Below are 25,991 nucleotides of genomic sequence, written 5' to 3'. Positions count from 1 at the left end.
TTCTCTGTAATGCAGGTGACACCTATAACTTTGCCAGTCTAGGAAGGATTGCTGCTGTTCTCTATTATCATTAATGTCGTTAGCATTCTAATTAAATAATCAGATGCTTCTATGCCTAAGGGATATTATCGAAGAATAATATGACCTTTTCCTCTAGGGTCATCTCTTTTGTGAGCTTACCTGAGATACCTCGCACCACTGTCATTGTTTCTTTGCTATTTTTTGCTAAGATTAATCCCAGAAAACATTAATCTAAGTTTTTCTAGCTTATCAGGCTACTGAGATCGCTGCCTGGTCTGCTGGGGTGTTACTAATGCAGCCTGTGAACGCCAAACATGGTGGGGTTGCAGCCCCACAAACAGCAGCTGTAAGAGACTGGCAGTTTGTCAAGCACGATCCCTCCTTGATGGTAATTGCTCCAGGGGAGCCTACTCACATCCACTATCATGCCCAGTTCAGGCCAGATATCCTAGATATTTTCCTGAGAAATTGCCTACTGTGTAGGACTACGACCACAATTCATTGTGAACTGGATTCAGACCACATCCCAGTCGTCTATGGTATGTGCCAGTGTCGAAGACACAAGCAGGAGAATGGCGACATAACATAATCTGATAACTGGGAACAATATAACACCCTAGTGGGACATCACCTGAAGGACATACTGCAAATGCAAAATGGAAGGGAGGTGGACTCAGTAATTGAATCACCAGCCAGACCACCGAACCTGGTGCTAGGGACCTGTCCCCTGGCATGTGGGACCTTGTAGTCACTAAGTGGCGCAAGAGGAGGGATTGGAAACGTTACCGCAATCCTGCCGATCGTTGTCTGCTTAAACGGCTGGAAGGAGAGATGAAAAAGAAACTACAGGAGCTCTGGTGGAATGAAAGACTCCGAGAAGTGGAGCAGGACATGAACCAAGGATAGAAGATCATGAAAGCGTGGGAGGCTACTTGCAAGGTAGACAGACCACTTCCAGAGGAATGGATGACGAGGAGAAAGCAGAGGCACTGGCGACATCAATGAAGTCACTGTTCTGAACTCACGTCATTGCAGATGATGAAAAGCAGGAGGGAGATATACTCAGACATGTGACTCAGTTGAAAGATATTAGGCCAGAAAGAGAGATTCAACCGGTTTCCGACAGCATTGTGTGTGGCTACAGGGGGACAAATAGGGACTAGAGAATCCCCCAGACTCGGCAAGGTCCGTGTATCCAATCTCAAGCACCAGCCTCCTTGAGAAACCACATGCCTCACCACTATCTACAACCAATGACTTCCCAACTGTTTGGAAAACTGCTCAGGTCACAAGGCAGCCCAAACCTAACAAGAACCTAATCCTTCCACAAAACTACAGACGCATTTCACTGCTGTGCTTTCTTGGGAAAGTAGGGGAGTGTCTTATCCACAGAGCCCTCAACCAGTTCCTGAAAGACCACAATATTATCACCCCCGAGTAGTTCGGATTCCGTCCAGAACACAAACACCATCCACCAATCCCTACGTCTGTTGGAACACATGTGCAAGGAAAGAGATATGAAGCAAAGCGCTGGAGCAGTCTTTCTCGATATCGAGAAAGCCTTCGACAAGGTCTGGCATAATGGATTACTCTATTAAGTGTCCCAGGTAGATAAACCACGGCACATGATCTGCATGACTGATTCGTCCCTGGTAGGGAGGCAGTACTCTGTCAGGTGTGGCAAGAATGTTAACATGATAAGGAAAACTGTGGCCGGGAACTCGCCGGGCTCAAATCTGGACCCTACACTATACACGCTCTACATCAACGACGTTCCTAGTTGACAGGAGGTGAAACTGCCTTGTACGCAGAAGATACGGTGATCTATAGAAGCAGCAGCTGTCTCAACTTCAATTCCATGAAGGAAAATCTAGATGCTACCATCCAGTGGTGCAATATCTAGAAAATAAAGATTAACCCTGGCGAAAGCGTCGGAATAATGTTAACAAACAAGATAACTGCACGAAATCGCCACAGGGAGAGTAATAGAATGAAGCGACTCGGCCTGGGGCTAGATTGTCACTTAACCTTCACAAGACCAATGTGTCAATTTACCCTCTCGTAAAGGGTGGAGGGGGGATGGCAACTACAGGCAGTGAGTCTTCCAGGTATGCCGTGTGGGTCAGAGGTGTTATCCATGACGGCAGAACAGTTCTGAGCAAGTTGCAATCATTACAGCGCAGAATCCCCCGCATCATAATCGACGATGACAGATACACGTCAAACACGCACATTGGGGACCTCTTAGGCCAACCAGCTATCTACACCTACATTAAAAGGAAGTCAGAAAATCTCTTTGAGAAGGCTTCCACTTCGACCCACCAACTCATGCATCAGTTAGGTACACAACACGCCGACGCTTCAGATAAAAGACCTATGTCCGCGCTCAACAAACAGTTCAGGATATTACAGATCATAGACAACGAGCACACATATACACGTTCATTCAGAGCCAAAGACTCGGCCGGCCGGAGTGGCCGAGCTGTTCTAGGCACTACGGTCGCAGTTTAGAATCCTGCCTCGGGCATTGATGTGTGTGATGTCCTTAAGTTAGTTAGGTTTAAGTAGTTCTAAGTTCTAGCGGACTAATGACCTCAGAAGTTAAGTCTCATAGTGCTCAGAGCCATTTGAACCAAAGACCTGCCATTTTGAATCATCATCAATTCCGTGCTAGAAGTCAGACGGGCAAATTCCTGATGTCCTTCTAAGGAATGAAATACAGACATCCATACGCTAGGCAATCAGTTCGTCAGTAAATCTGACTATGACAACATGATCGCATGCCGAAATATTGCGCTGGTTGGACCCTTGTACCCAGCCGATCACTTGTGAAATCTTTCGTATTTTTCTGAAATATTAAAAACTTCATTACGTGCCACGAACGAGTTGGTGACAGACAATTTACACATGAGAGAGCTGTTTGTGCGCGGTGGGTTCCAATACTGCTGATATCTGAACAAAAGGACATTCGTGTGGAGGTCTGCATACTGTTGAAGTTAATGTTAGAGGAAGATCGGCAGTTTGTTTCAATGGTAATCTCTGCTGACGAAACTTGGCTAACGTTATTTGGATCCTGAGAGCAATCAGAAAGCCTCGGTGCAGAAACCTCCTTCATCACCAACCTCCAAAAAGCAAAAGTTGTTGCTTCTGCTGGGAAAGTTACACTCAACTCATTTTTTTATATTCACGATATGGTTTATCAGCATGTTGTACCTAAACACACATCAATTAGTAGATAATAGTATACGGATGCCCTGAAAATTTGCAAGTCCATATCAGGCGTCAAAGACCACATATACGTTAACAGATTGGATAAAGCACCAAGATAATTCACGGCCGCACAATTATAAAAGTTGTTACTACAAAAGTTCCAACTACCATTTCGCCTTCAAAGTTTGTTAATTCCTGTCGTGCGGCCACGTCACGTCGGAAACCTATTCACATGAATCACTTGAGTACAAATGACAGCTCCGCCAGTGCACTGCCCTTTTATACCTCGATACTACTGCACCCTATCTAAGTGCATATCGCTATTTATGATTTTTGACACTTCAGTTTATATTTAACTTTGCTGAGACAAGTGAAGCGTTGTCAAGTAAACATACCAGATGCAGACAGTTTATCGCGGTTTTCTCACAGCACTCTTGGCGTGAAAAATCGCAGTTTACCGTTATTAATACAGACACAGTTTTGTAGTTAGCCTGACACTCTCGCTGGGAAAGTTATCAGCCGCTAACCAGTAAAAATTACTATTTTTCCGGAGGCAGTAGTCAAGAAAGCAGCCTCGCGAAGATATTATCATTCACCCTTCTTAAAACTCTCGACTATGACCTCGCGCAACGGAACCCTGAGAGCTACAGTTAGTATCACAGATTACGTCACCGTGAACTGACCAGCCACAATGTTCACAACTGATAAGTATATTTACACACTGAGAGTTACTAATTTTTAATGCGGCACCACGAGATACAGTAAAATCTGGAATGTTCCGGTATTCTTCAGCAGCAACAAGAAATATTACACTTTTACCCCAATGTAAGAAGAGCGCAAAGGCGAAAGGACGAAGCGAATGTGTATAGCCGTCCGAAAGACGTTTAGTTCAGGCCAACTTCAACCTACCCCCCCCCCCCCCCCACCTCCCTTCAGAAGGGGGGATACACGTCTGGTGCATGTGACCGACCTCAACGAAGTTCTACTTCTACACACAAATCAGAGTTTGCTACAAGAAGAAGAGTGTCACCACAATACGTCTCCCTTATTATTTTCTTCATGGACTCTGAATGGTAAAATAAATTCGCGTACACCACTATCTCGAAATAAGCGGGGTGTCGATGTACTTATGGCACTGAGTGTTAAAAAAAGCATATTGTGTTGCGTAACGCAAATTTACGTAGAGGAGGTATTTGTGGCAGTGAGAAATAATTAGAGTGATCCACAATGTTCAGACTTGGGATCCACTGCATTGTCATCAATCCAAATGGATGTACAGCAACAGAGAAAATTTAAAAGGATTATTGGCCGGTTTGCAGCTGAAGGTCTCTCTCTTCATACAAAAAGAACTCAGAATTCTCCACTTTGCTCTTTGATCTTACTGCATTAATGATAAACTTAAGGTACTGGCAAGAGCTAATGAGTAAGAAAGAGACATTAAAATTTGTGCCTGCGTCTGTTTATAAGAATTTGGAAAGAAACTTGTTTCAGAGATTTTTATATAATTGAGCTCTGGTACCTTCGAACTTAGTGTCGTCGCATTCTCGAAGAGCAGGAAATGAGTAAGTTAATATATTTCATATTGCAGCATATGATGCAGGCGGAACGGAATACACATGTCTAAAAAATGAAAACGACAGAATGCGCAAAATGGATCAGCAGGACTGGCTAGAGAACAAATTCAAAATAAAAGCATACATAAGTAGGGAAAAGGTAGACGCCACTCATAGGAAAATTAAAGAGATCTTTGGAGAAAACAAATGCAGCTGTATGAATATCTGGAGCTCAGGAGGTAAGTCAGTACTAAACAAAGAGGCGAAACACCCCCAAACTTCGGGAAGAATGTGATAAATGGGCTCCTGTTGGGTGTGAATACTGCGGAGATAACGTACTCCATCCGTGCAGGCCTCTGGATACCCAACGTTACCGACCGACCGCCTTTTTATTCCCAACCGACTAGCATCATATGATGCGAATATGAAGGGGCGTGATGTAAATACACTGCTCTGCTAACCGTTGTCAGTTTTCAAATGTTCAAAAGTGTGTGATAATTTAAAAGGATTATTGGCCGGTTTGCAGCTGAAGGTCTCTCTCTTCATACAAAAAGAACTCAGAATTCTCCACTTTGCTCTTTGATCTTACTGCATTAATGATAAACTTAAGGTACTGGCAAGAGCTTATGAGTAAGAAAGAGACATTAAAATTTGTGCCTGCGTCTGTTTATAAGAATTTGGAAAGAAACTTGTTTCAGAGATTTTTATATAATTGAGCTCTGGTACCTTCGAACTTAGTGTCGTCGCATTCTCGAAGAGCAGGAAATGAGTAAGTTAATATATTTCATATTGCAGCATATGATGCAGGCGGAACGGAATACACATGTCTAAAAAATGAAAACGACAGAATGCGCAAAATGGATCAGCAGGACTGGCTAGAGAACAAATTCAAAATAAAAGCATACATAAGTAGGGAAAAGGTAGACGCCACTCATAGGAAAATTAAAGAGATCTTTGGAGAAAACAAATGCAGCTGTATGAATATCTGGAGCTCAGGAGGTAAGTCAGTACTAAACAAAGAGGCGAAACACCCCCAAACTTCGGGAAGAATGTGATAAATGGGCTCCTGTTGGGTGTGAATACTGCGGAGATAACGTACTCCATCCGTGCAGGCCTCTGGATACCCAACGTTACCGACCGACCGCCTTTTTATTCCCAACCGACTAGCATCATATGATGCGAATATGAAGGGGCGTGATGTAAATACACTGCTCTGCTAACCGTTGTCAGTTTTCAAATGTTCAAAAGTGTGTGATAATTTAAAAGGATTATTGGCCGGTTTGCAGCTGAAGGTCTCTCTCTTCATACAAAAAGAACTCAGAATTCTCCACTTTGCTCTTTGATCTTACTGCATTAATGATAAACTTAAGGTACTGGCAAGAGCTTATGAGTAAGAAAGAGACATTAAAATTTGTGCCTGCGTCTGTTTATAAGAATTTGGAAAGAAACTTGTTTCAGAGATTTTTATATAATTGAGCTCTGGTACCTTCGAACTTAGTGTCGTCGCATTCTCGAAGAGCAGGAAATGAGTAAGTTGATATATTTCATTTTTGCAGCATATGATGCAGGCGGAACGGAATACGCATGTCTAAAAAATGAAAACGACAGAATGTGCAAAATGGATCAGCAGGACTGGCTAGAGAACAAATTCAAAATAAAAGCATACAAAAGTAGGGAAAAGGTAGATGCCACTCATAGGAAAATTAAAGAGATCTTTGGAGAAAACAAATGCAGCTGTATGAATATGTGGAGCTCAGGAGGTAAGTCAGTATTAAACAAAGAGGCGAAACACCCCCAAACTTAGGGAAGAATGTGATAAATGGGCTCCTGTTGGGTGTGAATACTGCGGAGATAACGTATTCCATCCGTGCAGGCCTCTGGATACCCAACGTTACCGACCGACCGCCTTTTTATTCCCAACCGACTAGCATCATATGATGCGAATATGAAAGGGCGTGATGTAAATACACTGCTCTGCTAACCGTTGTCAGTTTTCAAATGTTCAAAAGTGTGTGAATTCCTATGGGACCAAACTGCTGAGGTCATCGGTCCCTAGACTTACACTCTACTTAACCTAACTTGTGCTAAGGACAACACACACACCCATGCCCGAGGGAGGACTCAAACCTCCGGCGGGAGGGGCCGTACGATTACTGACATGGCGCCTCTAACCGCGCGGCCACTCCGCGCGGCGTCAGTTTTCGTGACATGGAGCCGCTACTACTCGGGTAGCTCCTCAGTTGGTATCCCGAAGTTGAGGGCACCTAGGTAGGTCAACAGCGCATGGCAGAACGAATGGTCACCTATCGAAGTTCCAACCAACCCCAGTGGTGTTTGACTTCGGGGATATGACGGAAACCAGTGTATCCACTGCGGCACGACCGGTAACAAATATTCCTGAAGTATCACTCTAATAAGTCTGTCTGAAAAATATTGACAAGAATTATTTACAGACGGATAGAAAACTGCTAGAAACCGACGTGGGAGAAGATCAGCTTGGATTTTGGAGAAATGTTGGAACAGGGGAGACTATACTACCTATCCCAGAAGATGGATTGAAGAAAGGAAAACCTATGTTTATAGCATTTGTAGATTTAGAGGAAGCTTTTGACAGTGTTGGCCGGAATAACTTCTTCGCAATTCTGGAGGTAGCAGGAATAAAATACATGGAGGGAAAGTTTATCTACCACTTCTATATAAAACAGACTTCACGTATAAGAGTCATGAGACATAAACGTAAGGCAGTGAGATGTGGATGAACCGTGTTTCCGATGTTATTCAATCGGTACACTGGTCAAGCACCGTAGGAAACCTCAGAGAAATTTGGAAAGAGAATTAAAGTTCAAGGAGAAAAGAAAAATACTTTATGGTATGCCGATGACACTGTAATTCTGACTGAGTAGGATTTGAATGAACAGTTGAAAGTGTCTTCATAAAACAGTGTCTTGAAAAGAGACTATAAGATAAAAATCAACAAAACTAAAATGAGGATAACAGAGTGGGGAGTAATTGAAACTAAACAAAACAACAAAAATAAAGGTTGAGAAGAAACCAAAGCACAAAGTCCACTACAATAACATGAGTGAGCACATTGATTAACTTCCAACGATAGATACTATGTAACATACTTCCCTCCTCCACCAAGATCAATTTCAATACGTTCTTCCCTAGGATCTGTCCCGTTCCGTTAATGGTCTGTGTGAATGTCACCATTAGAAATGCTGCCCTGTGACGCCCAGTTTGAATGGACTTTCATTTGGTCTGTCATTTCATCTCTTGTTGGAGCTCACTGCTGACACACAGTGTCTTTGATTTATCAAACTTTTTGCAGCAGAACTGACGATCGTGTTTCTGAGGGGACACGTTGCAGCATCGGCGTCAGTTCGTGTTGCAGAAATTAGAAGTACCAAACAGAAATGTAAGAAAAAGAATTTTCCTAACTTCAGTATTTTTAGCCCAGTGTTACACAAGACATTTATGATTCATGTCCAAAGTGTGAGTTCGCTAACCTTATAAATGGGCGAAACAATTACTGATAACTGTTCTTCACATCTTTTGCATCAAATGAATGAAAATCAGAAATGATAGAGATGGAATATTAACGAGGTACTGGACTAGCAGTCGGAGTATGGTGGTTCAGATTCCTGTGCAGCAGTCCTGATTTACATTCCGTAGGGAGCAGGGTGAGTGGTAGGGTCGAAGTCCCCTTTGGAAACATTATTGGCAGTGAAGAATGGCTTTTATTGATTTCGCTACGTGAGATAGTGAGACGACCCTGCCTCCCGTTTTTACCCATGGCTGGTGTTGATGAGCGGGCAGCGGCTTCTGCCCCAGCTGTTGACAGAATAACTATGGTCAGTTGGCAGTCTTTAGAGGCCGAGGCCACTTGTTTCAGTGACGTGCTACTTTCCTTGGCGTTATGGAGGCTCGGCGCCACTTCATTCTGCTCTCATCACAACGGTTGTGCACGAAGACGAATGTGGGCGGGGACAACTCGCTACCCTTTGGCAGGAGTAGATAGCAGCTGGCGCTTTGGCGCAAAGTCGCACTAAGAATTCGGTGTCGGCGGCAGCAGGCACGGACGCTAGGTCAGCAGGGATGTGGCACCAAGTTTCGTGAAGGACTTGGTGCTGGCCGTAGACACAGCCCAGTGTCGAAACAACAGCTGCTGCTGGAGATGCCCAGTCGTTTCACTGTCCGGGCGAAGCTCTGGCGTCGTGGTGATGCTGCTGGTTTCCGGCGGAGAGAAGTGATTCCATTCCTCGAAATTTAGAGTTTTTGTGGCGTGCATTTGTTTCACCAAGACCGAGCACTTAGTCACGTCGTCCATAACAAGAAACTTGCCCTGGTGTGGTGATACCGCCCCGCTGGCCACGTGGTTACCTCTTTGCGGTACAGTTTACGGCTGTGCTCTGCTGTCTTGGCTTCGCAATCCCCTTGCACACCTGTTACTGTAACCCACATGTCGCCACGCTAGCAAGCTAACGGCTCATGGAAATTAACGCAACGCTCCATGGCGGCTTCCGCAGTACTTATCATTGCTCCTGTTATAGACATAATTTTTACTCAGAGACTACTAGAGAGCGACACTACAGTCTCTAAATTTTTCCATCAGGGGTTTGCAAGAACTACGATGTCTTTCTTCCAAGGATTCCCATGCAAGTTCACAGAGCATTTGTGTTACACTTTCGAATGGTTTTATACAGGCCTGTTAAGATCCTACATTGAAGCGCCAAAGAAACTGGTACAGACATGCATATTCAAATACAGAGATATATAAACAGGCAGAATACGGCGTTGCGGTCGTCAACGCCTATATAAGACAAAAAGTATCTCGCGCAGTTTATAGATCGGTTACTGGTGCTACAATGGCAGGTTACCAAGATTTAAATGAGTTTGAACGTGGTGTTATAGACGGCGCACGAGCGATGGGACACAGAATCTCCTAGGTAGCGACGAAGTGGGGATTTTCCCATACGACCATTTCACGAGTGTACCGTGAATATCAGGAATCTGGTAAAGCATCAAACCCCCGACATCAATGCTGCCGGAAAAAGATCCTTTAAGAGCGGCACCAACGAATCGTTCAACGTGACAGAAGTGCAACCCTTCCTCAAATTGCTGCAAATTTCACTGCTGGACCTTCAACAAGTGCCAGTGTGCGAAACATTCAACGAAATATAATCGATATAGGGTTTCGGAGACAAAGCCCCACTCGTGTACCCGTGATGACTGCTTTACGTTTAACCTGGCCGTAAGTACCCGCATTGGACTGCTGATGACTGGAAAGATGTTGCCTGGTCGGACGTGTCTCGTTTAAAATTGTTTCGAGCGGATGGGCATGTACGGGTATGGAGACAACCTCGTGAATCCATGGACCCTCCTTGTCAGCAGAGGACCGTTCAAGCTGGTGGCGGCTCTGTAATGGTGTGGGTCGTGTGCAGTTGGAGTGATATGGGATCCGTGATACGCCTAGATACGACTCTGACAGGTGTCATTTACGTAAGCATCCTGCCTGATCACCTGGATCTATACATACCCACTGTGCATTCCGACGGACTTGGGCAGCTCCAGCAGGACAATGCGACACCCCACACGACCAGAATTGCTACAGAGTGGCTCCAGGAACACCCTTCGGTATTTAAAGACTTCCACTGGCCACCAAAGTGTTATGGATTCATGGACTGCCCTCTAGGATTCATGGTGTCAGTTGTCTCTAGCACTACTTCAGACATTAGTCGAGTCCATCCACGTCGAGTTGCGGCACTTCTGCGTGCTCGCAGGGGCCCTACACGATATTAGGCAGGTGTACCAGTTTCTTTGGCTCTTCAGTATAGCAGCGCGTCTCGGAATTTGTTCGATGTCTGTTGTCATGTCAGCCGGAGTAGCCGAGCGGTTCTAGACACTACAGTCTGGAAACGCGCGACCACTACGGTCGCAGGTTCGAATCCTGCCTCGGACGTGGATATGTGTGATGTCCTTGGGTTAGTTAGGTTTAAGCAGTTCTAGGCGACTGATGGATGACCTCAGATGTTAAGTCCCATAGTGATCAGAGCCATTTGTTGTCATGTCATCTTCGTAAGAGCTCCAAATCGACTAGAATTGGTCGCACACGCGCGTTTTACGCGATTTCCTCACAGATACATTGCATATTCCGAGCACACTTGCAACAAATTTACGTCTTTTATTCACTTTCCCCAATACTCATTTTATGATTTTATGTGATCGTCCCATTTCATATCATTTCTCAGTATTTACTTTAACGATTGACGTGCTCAGGATATTCACCACTGATCTCATAATCAGAATATTTTCTCTTTGATATAGTCATTATCTTATGTTTATTCACATTTATGCAAAGCAACAATTCATTATACCAAGTGGAAATTTTATCCAAGTCTTCCTTCTGTGCCTTATGATAATCCGACAGCAGTACTTTGCTGTAGATCACAACATTGTAGCGAAAAATCTGTCTAATCAACAGCAGTTAATACATAGGGGCCAGTCAAACGGAAACGATATACCGGGAGAAAAAAATAAGTGAACTGTTCATTATTTCATAATTAATTGCCATAGCTAATGATACATTTATCCCATTGTGTGACAAGACGGTCAGCTCTTTCATGAAAAAATGTTTCCAGTTACCTATAGAACTATGTTTGTACCCAAGCATACACCTCTTAGTCCGAAGCAAATCGACGGCCACGAATGTCTTTCTTCAGAGCTACAAAAACATGGAAATCGCTTTGGGATAGATTGGGACTGTATGGATGATGTGTAAGGGCTCCCCGTGAAACTTCTGCAGCGTAGTAGAAACAGGCAGCCAGCTCCGGGAAAGACATGATGAGCCCTTTCTTTGACTGTAAGGGCCCTCTGTTCATTGACTTCTTGGAAGACGGCACCACAGTGAAAACGAAGCGGTACATGTATACTTTGCAAGAATTGAAGGTCGCCCAGGAATATTGACGGAAGCCGTCATTCTGCTGCGAAGGGTTTTCCGACTATGCTGCAGAAGTCCCGCTGGGAAGCACTTACGAATTCTCCATGCTTTCTGATCTCTTCCCATGCGATTTCCATGTATTTGGAGCCCCGAAGAAAGACATTCGTGGCCGTCGCTTTGCTTGGATGAAGAGGTGCACCTCTCGGTTCAATCGGGGTTCCGCAGACAACCGCAAACATTTTTCCATGAAGGCACTGACCGTGTTGTTTGACACTGGGATCAATGTATTAGCAGTTATGGCGATTACTTTTGAAATAATGTACTTTTTGAGGTTCTGTACCTCAGTCGATAAGAACGGAACATTTAGAGGATCACTTGGTTATCCGTATGTCTGTCTGTCCGACTGTTAATGACTATTTTCCTCAAGAACAAGTAGACGAATCAAGTTGACATTTATGTCTACAATCCCTGGGCGATGTAAAAAATTGAAGCTTCTAAGTCAATGCAATAATAAGACACGGCCATTTATGTCATATATTTAGATACTCGCAAACTCATTCATTAAAACCATTACATTACTTCCCGTTGACCTAGAATCATGAAATTTGGCAAGAAGCAAGATGGAACAGTACAAGTAAAGGAAAAGAACCGAAAATGATGGTCGAAGTAGAGAGGATATAAAATATAGACTGGCAATGGCAAGGAAAGCGTTTCTGAAGAAGAGAAATTTGTTAACGTCGAGTATAGATTTAAGTGTCAGGAAGTCGTTTCTGAAAGTATTTATATGGAGTGTAGCCATGTATGGAAGTGAAACATGGACGATAAATAGTTTGGACAAGAAGAGAATAGAAGCTTTCAAATGTGCTGCTACAGAAGAATGCTGAAGATTAGATGGATAGATCACGTAACTAATGAGGAGGTATTGAACAGAATTGGGGAGAAGAGGAGTTTGTGGCACAACTTGACAAGAAGAAGGGATCGGTTGGTAGGACATGTTTTGAGGCATCAAGGGATCACAAATTTAGCATTAGAGGGCAGCGTGGAGGGTAAAAATGTAGAGGGAGACCAAGAGATGAATACACTAAGTAGATTCAGAAGGATGTAGGTTGCAGTAAGTACTGGGAGATGAAGAAGCTTGCCCAGGATAGAGTAGCATGGAGAGCTGCATCAAACAAGTCTCAGGACTGAAGACAACAACAACAACAATAATATCACAAAAAAGACGATTTTTTGTCATTTGCTATATGATTTTAAACATTCTCGAAAGTCTTTGAATTCCCGGGACTGATATCTTGTCAGTATCAGTATCGATAATTGGCAATTCTCGATTACCGGTATGGCTGAACTGTCTATGTACATAACTAGGTTTGTACGAACCATTCAAAGCGTGCGTCCTACTCGCACTTGGCGAATCTTTTTACATCTGTTTCGTTTTTATTGGACTTCCCCTTATGTACTGAGAACTGCAGAGGTACTATTGTGCTCCCTTTGAGCATATTCGGTGTTAGTTTCGTTTCTGTGGCATATTCGCCATCCAGTATCACGTACTGGGTTTTAAAGGTCGAATATTTCTTGACCCAATCAAATATTTGCAAAGAAACTCCGTATGATCGTATCCTGGTTCTAGGCGGACGATGTGGCAGTGTCAGACGGCTTTCGGAAGGCTAGGACGGAATCTAGCTGCTCACCTGCGTCTGTTGTCGGCAGGACGTCGTGTACGAATAAAGCAAGCCCATGGGTCATACAGTCTAAGCTTTCGCGGCCGGTGCTGACTTCACTTGAAGCTTCCGGGCTGGTAGGCAGTGGTCGAGGTGTAAAACATTCTCCCAACTTTCCCACTCCAACTGCGGGAGACGTCTTCAGAGATAAAGCAGCAAACTGCAGCCTGAACTCTAGGGAGTGCATTACGTACGGGCAGTGTAGGGGGCACCACAGTCCATCACACGAGGTTATCTCTGGTAACGCCAACATTCTCGACTGAAAGTAATCGGTCGTCATTCTTACGGTTCAACGTTGACATCAAAATTTCACCTAATTTAATGCCATCTTCTTTTCTGTTAAAATTATTACGGTATTTATGAATCTCGCGGATGTATACAGGGGTATTGAAACTTACAAACACCGTAATACCTTTAACAGAAAAGAGGAAGGTGTTACATTAGATGAAATTTAGATGTCAACGTTGCACCGTAAGAATGACGATCGATTACTTTCAATCTAGAATGTTGGAGTAACGCGCGGGATTAGCCGAGCGGTCTAGGCGCTGCAGTCATGGACTGTGCAGCTGGTCCCGGCGGAGGTTCGAGTCCTCCCTCGGGCATGTGTGTGTGTGTTTCTCCTTAGGATAATTTAGGTTAAGTAGTGTGTAAGCTTAGGGACTGATGACCTTAGCAGTTGAGTCCCATAAGATTTCACACACATTTGAACATTTTTTTGTTGGTGTTACCAGAGATAACCTTGTAGTCGACGTCATGTGATGAACTGTTGTACCCTCTAGTCTACACTGCCCATCTTTTCGGCGATCCCTCAAGTTCTGGTGGCAGTTCGCCGCTTTACCTCTGAAGATGTCACCCACAATTGAAGAGGAAACGTTAGGAGAAAGTTTTATACATCGATCGCGGCTTATTAACCCAGATGGTTCAAGTGAAAGCAAGCCGTGTGTGACATAAGTGGTTTTCCTGAATTCGTGCCGGTTCTCTGAGAGAAGCGTGTTTTCTTGCAAGGACGTCGTAACGTTTCAGCTCAGTATATGCTCTACGATACTGCTACAGACAGTCGTCAGCTAACTTGTTCTGTAATTCTGTGCGTACGATCTATTACCTGTTTTCTAAACAAGAATGATCCTTCGCTCATTTCGTCCCATGGGTCTATTCGCTGTGCTCAGTGTTCTCCATAAATATGAGCTGGAAAAGGAACTGATGTCGCGAATTAGTCAGTGGAGAATCTAATTAGAATTCCGTCAGGGCCTGGTGCATAATTTGTTTTAACTACTCTCAAACGTTTTTCAGTACCCGATGTACTGGTATCGATATCGCTCACCTGTGAGGCTTTGGTGGCTGTCAAACATTGGCACGGTAGTATCCTCTTGCGTGAATACATTTTTAAATGCGGCACTTTAAAGTTTCTGCTTTCTATCTGCTGTCTTCGGCTTCAACACCACATGGATCCATAAAAGCTTTAACGGAGGAGTTGGACCAGTTAATTGACTTTACGTATGACCGGACCTTTCTGGGATTTTATGATAAATATTATTGCAGATAACGTGTGCGTTGTTTTCCCAGTCAGGTTAAAATTACCAAACTCCTACTGCCGTATGCTAAGCGTGTTTCCGCGACTTCAAGTGTAGGCTGTCTTTCAATGACTCTACCAACGATGTCTCTGAATATGTGATCGGTAGAAACAACGAATGATTGACCTAAGTCCATCGACCCTAGTTACTCTCGTCCATATTGGTTCGCAGTCAGTTTCATTTCGTACCTAGTTAGACCTAATGCATTTGTTTGTCGCTATGAACACTTCTCGTTCTGAAGAGTCTAATCTGTCACTCTAACATACGTTCCATGTGTTGCCGAAAATGTCCACATCCTCTACTTCAGGTTTCAACCATCTATCGGGTCCTCCCTGTGGGCGCCCAGATCGTTACTGAGGGAAGACACGGCCTGCTGGCTCTCTCTCGTTATCAGCATGAGGCACCGTCTCAAACCTCTTTGCTAGTGGTATGGCGCTAGTCTCTCTGACACCAGCCACGTATAGCATCGCTGGTCCCTTTACCTTTCCTAAATGATACCGATAGCCTGCACTACATATCCTCTGTAATACACAATACGATGCCTTATGGGCAGCAAATGTAAAGGCATAGCTTACAGAATCGCACTTCGAAGATGCTGTCTACTCAGAAGAATGATAAGGAATAGAAGATCGGAAACTAAAATTCAGGATCCTTTAGATGACGATCAATTCGACTTTAGGAAAGAGTCTACGCTTGATAATGAAAGCAAATCTTAAGAAAAATCAAGAAATGTTTACGAAACTTGTCGATCTAGAAAAAAACATTCGACGAAGGAAAATGGTGCGAAACGTACGAATTTCCGAGAAAAATGGGATTAAGCTATAGAGGAAGATGGGTAGTATACATACATACAATACAATCTCTCTCTCTCTCTCTCTCTCTCTCTATATATATATATATATATATATATATATATATATATATATATATGTGTGTGTAGGCTAATATCAGGAAATGCTGTAGGGATTTTTATCCGGTTTTCACAAATACATACACTGACATACGTGGGAGATTTTTAGATTTTTGTATATAATTTATAAACATTTCGTACGAATTGTTTACCCCTTAGTTAAACCGAGAGAGCAGTAATGACATGAGGTAACAGTAAGCATAATCACATTCGCGTCTTGTGAGATTGTCTTGTGGTAGAGTGTTTGGCTGGAAAACAAAAGGTTGTATGGTCGAATTCGGACTAGGTCACTTTTCTTTCACTCTGGTTTTTAACTTAGCACTCACATGTTAATGACGCGGAGTTTCACCGGAAAAGAAGGGTGGCTCAGATTCCACGTTACACTGTAGCTTCCATTTTCCCAGTTGGATAAATGGTCATGGACATTTAAGTCACCAAAGCGTAATCCATTTAATTGAAATCGTTCCAGAACGGCTGCGTAGTCAAAAAAACATGCGGGTCCGAAACCTTTGGTTTTCAGTTATTTATGAATAGAGTAAGGTGCAGCGTGGGATGCTGCTTTACGTCCTTTGTATGAAGAAAGTTTTGCAGCAGCTCAGCAGATGGCTCATCTTTCAGCTTTCTGCTTTCCTTCCGTCAAGCGTAGAGTCTTTACGTGATGGGGCGTAAGATAACACTTTCAAATTATATAGAAGACTGGTGAAAGAATCTGCACTGGCGAGAAAGAGATTGAGGCCTTTTAAAGATCGTGAACTACGGGCGCAGTGTTCCTGAATGGGATTCAATTTCTTGCAGATGAATACATAAGATTTCGAAATAATTCTACAGACAGCTGAGGGACGAATTTCAAAATATGACGATAATTTCAGACAACCGATTCCTGCTTCCCTCAGACTACCAGTCTCAACTCGCAGTTTTAATTCACTGCAAGTTCATCTAACAACGGACAGTGAGTAAATCAGCTTTGAAGTATAGGAATATATGAGTAACCAATAACGAAAGATAACAACCTGATCAACAGGTTGTGATGTGTGACTTACAATTTGAAGTAATCAAATATTTTTAATCAACAGTTTCCCTGCAATTGTTTGAGAATAACTGCAGAGCGAAAAAACACACGGATTCAAAATAAGTCGAGTTTTATTTTTTATGCTTCAAATAAAACATTTTCCAAAAAAGTACTTCAGAAACTTTGCTTTGTTTACATACAGTACGTTCTTTCAACAGATGACTCAACTTTCAGCTTTCTGGTTTCCTTGGATCAAAACTGCATGCGGACACGATTCTTTGCGTGGCACGGCGAAGAAATCTGCTATAAAGAGACCACGACAAAAAATTGCGGAAATGAGTGCATCACAGTGCGTAATAAACTTCACAACAGGAGTGCTGTAACCTGAATTAAATCTGTAGGTCATACGTGTTTTTTTTAATTTTTTCTTTTAGTTGTGCCACCTCAAAGCTCCGATACATGCCTGAATTAAACCTGTAGGTCATACGCGTTTTTTTAATTTTTTTCTTTTAGTTGTGCCACCTCAAAGCTCCGATACATACCGAATAATCACATACCCATACCCCATGATTATCATGCAGTACTTACATTGGTTGTAAACATATTACTTACATCACGATGCGCTCCCACCAGTGTCGTGAGATGTTACTCCAAACGCTAATTCTGTTTGAACACATAACTTTCATGCCTCCATACAACTTTCCTGGCGTACGCTTACTTCGCGTAAGTTATACGGAAGTGATAATGTTCACATACTTAATGTTGTTCTCCGAATTTAATTAGTGGGCCCAAAACGAAATACGTTACTTCAGTCGAGTGGTCTACGTGCTGATACTTAATGCTACCCGTCTGAAGCCGGGCTCGGCTGCTAGTGTATTATAGAGTCCTCCGCCGCGTCTTTATTTATATATTTTCATGTTGATTTCAGGAACTATTGTACGGATTTAGATACGGTTTCACTAGTAGACAGAATGATTCACGAGAAAGATTTGTGTACATAGCTTATTGTTCAATAATGAGTGCGTGATACAGTTATTTTTATCTGTTCCATACATAGTTGGTGTTCTGTGTGACATCTCGTGGCAATAAAGGGTAACTAGAGAGGAGGAGGTATCCAGTGGCAAAGGTAGTAAAGTAACAGCCACCGCGATTCCAGAGAGCAGCGAAACGTGAATAGAATCTATACATGTTATAAGCTAAAGTCTCCTGTCGCGAATTTCTGTCTGTGCGTGAAGGCCAATCTCAGGGACTACTGTAGTGATTTTGAAACGGTTTTCACCAATCAACAGATTGGTTCATGACAGAGATTTATGTACATCACTGCTTTTTATAAACAAGTCGTCTGGCTGTAGACACATAGGACTACCGTGCGGAGCCGGAGCGTGTTGCTAGTACTGTGTTGATTTATGTGAAAAGGTTTCCGACGTGATTATGGCCGCACGACTGAAATTAACAGACTCAGAACGCGGAGTGACACACTACTGGCCATTAAAATTGCTACACCAGGAAGGTGACGTGCTACATACGCGAAATTTAACCGACAGCAAGAAGATGCTGTGATATGCAAATGATCAGCTTTACAGAGCATTCACACAAGGTCGGCGCCGGTGGCGATACCTACGGCGTGCTGACATGAGGAAAGTTTCCAACCGATTTCTCACACACAAACAGCAGTTGACCGGCGTTGCCTGGTGAAACGTTGTTGTGATGCCTCGTGTAAGGAGGAGAAATGCGTACCATCACGTTTCCGACTTTGACAAATGTCGGATTGTAGCCTATCGCGATTGCGGTTTATCCAATGACTGTTAGCAGAATATGGAATCTGTGGTTTCGGGAGGGCAATACGGAACGCCGTGCTGGATCCCAACGGCCACGTATCACTAGCAGTCGAGATGACAGGCACCGATCCCTGAGTCAACAGATGGGGACGTTTGCAAGACAACAGCCATCTGCAAGAACAGTCCGACGACGTTTGCAGCAGCGTGGACTATTAGTTCGGAGACCATGGCTGCGATTACCCTTGGCGCTGCATCACAGACAGGAGCGCCTGCGATGGTGTACTCAACGACGAACTATGGGTGCACGAATGGCACGACATTTTTTTCGGATGAATCCAGGTTCTGTTTACAGCGTCAAGATGGTCGCATCCGTGTTTGACGATATCGCGGTGAACGCACATTGGAAGCGTGTATTCGTCATCGCCATACTGGCGTATCACCCGGCGTGACGGTATGGGGTGCCATTGGTTACACGTCTCGGTCACCTCTTGTTCGCATTGGCGGCACTTTGAACAGTGGACGTTACATTTCAGATGTGTTACGACCCGTGGCTCTACCCTTCATTCGATCCCTGCGAAACCCTACATTTCAGCAGGATAATGCACGACCGCATGTTGCATGTCCTGTACGGGCCTTTCTGGACACAGAAAATGTTCTACTGCTGCCCTGTCCAGCACATTCTCCAGATCTCTCACCAATTGAAAACGTCTGGTCAATGGTGGCCGAGCAACTGGCTCGTCACAATACGCCAGTCACTATTCTTGATGAACTGTGGTATCGTGTTGAAGCTGCATGGGCAGCTGTACCTGAACACGACATCCAAGCTCTGTTTGACTCACTACCCAGGCGTATCAAGGCCGTTATTACGGCCAGAGATGGATGTTCTGGGTACTGATTTCTCAGGATCTATGCACCCACATTGCGTGAAAATGTGATCACATGTTAGTACTAGTATATTTGTCCAATGAATACCTGTTTATCATATGCATTTCTTCTTGGTGTAGCAATTCTAATAGCCAAGAGTGTAGTTGGAGCTAGACGCACAGAGCTTTTAATTTCGGAATTCTTTAGGTAATTCAATATACTGCGATCCACAGTGTCAAGAGTGTGGTCAAAATACCAAAACTTCATTCTCTCACCAAGGTCAGTGCAGTGGCCGACGGCCTTCACTTGGCGAGCGAGAGCAGCGGCGTTTGTGGAGAGCTGTCAGTGCTAACAGACAAGCAACACTTCGTGGAATAACCGCTGAAATCAATGTGGGACGTACGACGTATACGTTAGGCCAGTGCGGTTAAATTTGGCGTTAATGGTCTACGGCAGCAGACGACCGACGCGGGTGCCTTTGCTAATAGTACGACATCGCCTGCAGTACCTCTCCTGGCCGCTTAGCGATGTCGATTGGACCCTAGACGAGTGAAAAACCGTGGCCTGATCAGATGAGTCCCGATTTCGGTTAGCGTGAGGTGGGGGTAAGCTTCGAGTGTGGTGCAGACCCCACGAAGTCATGGACCCATGTTGTCAACAAGCAAACTGGTGATGGTACCTTAATGATGTGTGCTGTGTTTACATGGAATAGACTGGGCCCTCTGGATGTTCGGCTGGTTGCAAACCATTTACAGCCATTCATGGACATCGTATTCCCAAACAACGAAAGGTTTTTTATGAGTGACAATGTTACTGGGCCACAGTTGTTCGCGATTGGTTTGAAGAACATTTTGGACAATACGAGCGAATGATTTGGCTACACAGGTCGCCCTACATGAATCCCATCGAACATTAGCGGGTCTCAATCCAGAGGTCAGTTCATGCAAAAAAATCGTGCACCGGTAACTATTCCGCCGTTATGAATGGCTATAGAGCCAGCACGGCTCACTATTTCTCCAGTAAACGCCCAGTGACTTGTTGAGTCCATATCACGTCCACTTGCGGCACTACGTCGAGCAAAAGGAGGTCTGTGACGATGTTAGGAGGTATCCCGGTATCCCATGACTTTTGTCACCTTGGCGTATACAAGAAACAAGAAGGACGAATAAGAATGAAATACCAAGAATGAAGTGCTCATAAGGATGTAATCTTTCACGTATACAGTTCAATGTATACATCGAAGAAGTAGTGATGGAAGTGAAAACGATCAAGACTAGGATTAAAATTCAGGATGAAAGGATATCAATTATAAGATTTGATGATAATATTGCTATCTCCAGTGAAAGCGAAGAAAAATTACAGGATTTGTTGAAAGAAATGAGCAATTAGTACAGAATATGGGTTAACAGTCAACTGAAGATGGCAAAAGTAATGAGGAACAGCATAAATTAAATAAGCGATTAACTTAACACCAAAATTGGTGACCGCAAAGTGAACGAAGTGAAGGAATTCTGCTACCTTGCAAGCAAAATAACACGTGACGGATGGTGCAAGGATGACATAAAAAGCAGACTGGCACAAACGAAAAGGGCATTCCAGGCCAAGAGAAGTCTACTAGGTTCAATCTTCTGCCGTAATTCGGGGATGAAATTTTCGAGGTGGTAAGTTTTGAGCGTAGCATTGTATGGAAGTGAATCACAGCCTGTGACAAAATCGTAAAAGAAGAGAGTCGATGCGTTTCAGATGTGGTGCTACAAAAGTATATTGAAAATTAGGATGACCGATAAGACACGAGGAGGCTGGCCACAGAATCTGCGAGGAAAGCAAGAGAACCTAAAAGAATGGGCAGGATGACAGGATATGAGCTAAGATTGGTTGGTTGGTTGGTTTGGGGAAGGAGACCAGACAGCGTGGTCATCGGTCTCCTCGGATTAGGGAAGGATTGGGAAGGAAGTCGGCCGTGCCCTTTCAGAGGAACCATACCGGCATTTGCCTGGAGTGATTTAGGGAAATCATGGAAAGCCTAAATCAGGATGGCCGGACGCGGGATTGAACCGTCGTCCTCCCGAATGCGAGTCCATATGAGCTAAGACATCAGAAAATAAGTATAATGGTAGTGGAGGGAGCTTTAGACGGTGAGAACTCTAGGGAAGACAGAGATCGAAACTTGTCAAACAAGTGATTGACGATGTCGAGTGTAAGTACTTCTCTGAGACGAAGAGGATAGCGCCTGACAGGAAGTTGTGGCGGGCTGCATGAAATCAATCAGAAGGTGGTTGGGGAAAAAACAGAGAGAGAAAAAACTGTATACTCAAGGAACAAGCGTTGGACAATCCTAAAAATGTTTCACCTTACCCTCGGGTGAATCGAGCGATGATATGTAATTGCAAAACAAAAAATGGTTCAAATGGCTCTGTGCACTATGGGACTTAACATCTTAGGTCATCAGTACCCTAGAACTTAGAACTACTTAAACATAACTAACCTAAGGACATCACACACATCCATGCCCGAAGCAGGATTCGAACCTGCGACCGTAGCGTATGTAATTGAAGATATGGTGATTTCGATGGAAGCCGTGGAATACTTGGGCGTGTAGCTCTAGGAGTACTGGCTTAATAGTTGTTTTAATTGCTTACCGAGTCGGTGCGGGGGCGTGGAGAAACCAGCATCAGCCAGGCCGAACAAAAAGCAGAACGCACAGAAGGTGGCTGATAGTCCCATGGCGGCGACGCGACGTCCCAGCAACCACTGCAGCTGCGAGGACGGAGGACTATCTGCAGAGCTGCGCCTGGATCGCCGACCACGAGGTTATCTGCTCGCCGGTCCGCACCGGTCGCTCTGCTACTTGTTACTACAACTTGCCTCCCTACCCCCCCCCTCCTCATCTCCCCTTTCCTTTTACCCCCCCACCCCCCCCCCCCACCCCACCCCGCCACCCCCTACATCACCCCCTTTACTTTTGTTCGTCCCTTCCTCCATCCATACTCCTTATGGTCTTAGAACCCGAATATCCCATAAAAACATAAAGCTCCTACAACTACACCTAAATCTGAAATGTGCAAAACACATTATGGTGTGTGGTGGAGGCTGATTTTTGTACCGAAAGGACACATACTGGCAGGCTTCCTCATGAGATCGAATCTCTCTAAATTTACCTTAATGTTTTATCGCTACAGACATGATGAAGGAAGAACCATAGTGATGGGAAAAAATCGCAATAGCAAGAAGGAGTTGCGCGACATAAATGAAAGTTGGTAGGCTTGTTTGCATACAGGGTGGTCCATTGATCGTGACCGGTCCAAATATCTCACGAAATAAGTGTCAAACGAAAAAACTACAAAGAACGAAACTTGTCTAGCTTGAAGGGGGAAACCAGATAGCACTATGATTGGCCCGCTAGATGACGCTGCCATAGGTCAAACGGATATCAACTGCGTTTTTTTAAACAGGAACCCCCATTTTTTATCACATATTGTCGTAGTACGTAAATAAATATGAATGTTTTAGTTGGACCACTTTTCTCGCTTTGTGATAGATGGCGCTATAATAGTCACAAACATATGGTTCACAATTTTAGACGAACAGTTGGTAACAGGTAGGTCTTTTAAATTAAAATACAGAACGTATGTACGTTTGAACATTTTTTTTTCGGTTGTTCCAATGTGATACATGTACCTTTGTGAACTTATCATTTCTGAGAACGCAGGCTGTCACAGCGTGATTACCTGTAAATACCACATTAATGCAATAAATGCTCAAAATGATGTCCGTCAACCTCAGTGCATTTGGCAATACGTGTAACGACATTCCTCTCAACAGCGAGTAGTTCGCCTTCCGTAATGTTCACACATGCATTGACAATGCGCTGACGCATGTTGTCAGGCGTTGTTGGTGGATCACGATAGCAAATATCCTTCAACTTTCCCCACAGAAAGAAATCCGGGGACGTCAGATCCGGTGAACGTGCGGGCCATGGTATGGTGCTTCGACGACCAATCCACCTGTCATACCGCTTCAACCGCACGCGAGCTGTGTGCCGGACATCCATCATGTTGGAAGTACATCGCCATTCCGTCATGCAGTGAAATATCTTGTAGTAACATCAGTAGAACATTACGTAGGAAATCAGCAAACATTACAGCATTTAGATTGCCATTGATAAAATGGGGGGGGGGGGGGCAATTATCCTTCAAGGTCGCTGATGTTCCACTTGTCCCAGCCATCGTGGATTTTCCGATGGCCAATAGTGCATATTATGCCGGTTTTCGTTGCCGCTGTTGGTGAATGACGCTTCGTCGCTAAATACAACGCGTGCAAAAAATCTGTCATCGTGCCGTAATTTCTCTTGTGCCCAGTGGCAGAACTGTAAACGACGTCCCCATGCAATTCCTGGTGCATAGAAATATGGTACGGGTGGAATCGATGTTGATGTAGCATTCTCAACACTGACGTTTTCGAGATTCCCAATTCTCACACAGTTTGTCTGCTACTGATGTGCGAATTAGCTCCGACAGCAGCTAAAACACATACTTTGGCACCACCATTTGTTGAAGGTCGTGGTTGACGTTTCACATGTGACTGAACACTTTCTGTTTCCTTAAATGACGTAACTATCCGGCGAATGGTCCGAACACTTGGATGATGTCGTCCAGGATACCGAGCAGAATACATAGCACATTGGGCATTTTGTTCACAATAGCCGTATATCAACAAGATACGACCTTTCCCGTAATTGGTAAACGGTCCATTTTAACACGGGTAATGTTTCACGAAGCAAATATTATCCGCACTGGCGGAATGTTACGTGGTACCACGTACTTATACGTTTGTGACTATTACAGCGCCATCTATCACAAAGCGAAAAAAGTGGTCCAACTAAAACATTTATATTTTTTTACGTACTACACGAATATATAATAAAAATGGGGGTTCCTATTAAAAAAAAAACGCAGTTGATATCCGTTTGACCTATGGCAGCGCCGTCGTCACAGTGCAGCTCACAATGATATATCGATATGCCAACAAAGATCAACTGCGGAGTCCTAGATACAACTCGCGCATTATGCACGTCTCTGCCGCCGACCAACGTCTCTGGCGCATTTGCATCTGTGGCCGCATGCGCAGTCGCGCGGTACAACAGTATAAAGCGACGAAGCTCTCCATAACACCGATTCCTACACCTTTTTCCCCTCCGCCGGTGTGCCCCAAGGCTCCGTCCTCTCCCCCCTTCTGTACCTGTTGTACACGGCGGACATGCCACCGCCGTCACCCCCCGTCCACCTTCTCCAGTTTGCCGATGACACCGCCTTCCTTGCCCTTGCCCCCACCCTGCAACGCTCCCAACGCGGTATCTCCAATCCCATCTTGACCGGTTCACCGCTTGGTGCAACCAGTGGTTGCTCAAGGTCAATCCTTCCAAAACCCAGGCGATCATTGTAGGCAAAACCACCCCTTCCTTCCGCCTCCTTGATTTCTATCTCACAGTCTATGGCCGTCCCATCGCCCTCACTCCCACCCTTAAGTACCTTGGCGTCACCCTCGACCGTCGCCTCTCCTGGACTCCCCATCTCCAGACAATCCAAGCCAAGGCACGTTCCCGACTCCGTCTCCTCAAGCTCCTTTCCTGCCGTACGTGGGGTCTGGACCCCTCCACCATCCTCCACACCTATAAATCCCTCATCCGCCCTATCCTTTGTTATGCCCATCCAGCATGGATCTCCGCTCCCCCTACCTTTCATAAATCCCTCCAAATCCTTGAACGCCATGCTCTCCGCCTCGCCTATCGCATCCGTCTCCCCTTCCCCACACAGATCCTGTATGATCTCATCCCCTTCCCCCACCTCCTCGTTTTCCTTGAAAGGATACGGATCCTGTACACCTCCCGTAAACTTGATCCTCCTCACCCGCTCGTATCCCCGATCCTCTCCCATCCCCGCCCGCTGCCGCGCCTGTATTCCCACGTCCCGCCCGGTCTCCATCTCTCCACCCTCCTTACCCTCTCCCAAGGTGGCTTCCGCCAGCTCCCTCTCCCTGATGATGTCCTCGTCCCCCCCATCTACCCCTCCTATCAACTTTGACCCTGCCCCGCCCCCCACTTCCGGTGTCCTTTCCTTTCGGCACCCTCCCTCCCTTCTCTTGTCTTCCCTTCTTTTTCCTTTTCCCAGTCCCCTCCCTGCCCCCTCTTCCCCCGGGCTTCCTCTCCCCCTTCCTCCCTCCCCCCTATCTCCCCTGCCCGTGGCATCTCTGCTCTCCCCTCTCGCTCTCCCACTCCCCTTCCTCCTCCTCCTCCCTTGGTAGGTGCCCGGACTCGCACACGCAACGTGAACATTCGCGCGCCGGAGATCATCGCCTTCTGTGTCTCGTGTGTGTGATGTCGTTTAGTGCTTTTGGTGTCCGCCGTCCCACTACTACGTT

At 44.8% G+C, this 25,991-nt stretch overlaps 1 protein-coding gene across 3 annotated transcripts in view; it reads right to left on the bottom strand.

Moving 5' to 3' along the window:
* The window catches only part of LOC124595670 (allergen Cr-PI-like), a 164,810-nt gene extending 142,400 nt beyond the window's left edge, over positions 1–22,410 (bottom strand). For all 3 annotated transcript variants that reach the window (XM_047134517.1, XM_047134520.1, XM_047134516.1), the window contains exon 1: positions 22,214–22,410. In XM_047134517.1, coding sequence (XP_046990473.1) covers positions 22,214–22,298 — 85 coding nt within the window. In that variant the 5' untranslated portion in view covers positions 22,299–22,410. The remainder of the gene's footprint in view (positions 1–22,213) is intronic.
* Between the last annotated feature and the right edge of the window lie 3,581 nt (positions 22,411–25,991).

This window comes from Schistocerca americana, chromosome 2 (genome assembly GCF_021461395.2).
Source record: "Schistocerca americana isolate TAMUIC-IGC-003095 chromosome 2, iqSchAmer2.1, whole genome shotgun sequence".
NCBI lineage: Eukaryota > Metazoa > Arthropoda > Insecta > Orthoptera > Acrididae > Schistocerca > Schistocerca americana.
The sequence above is the reverse complement of the archived record's forward strand: the minus strand, read 5'-3'. Positions and strand labels throughout refer to the sequence as shown.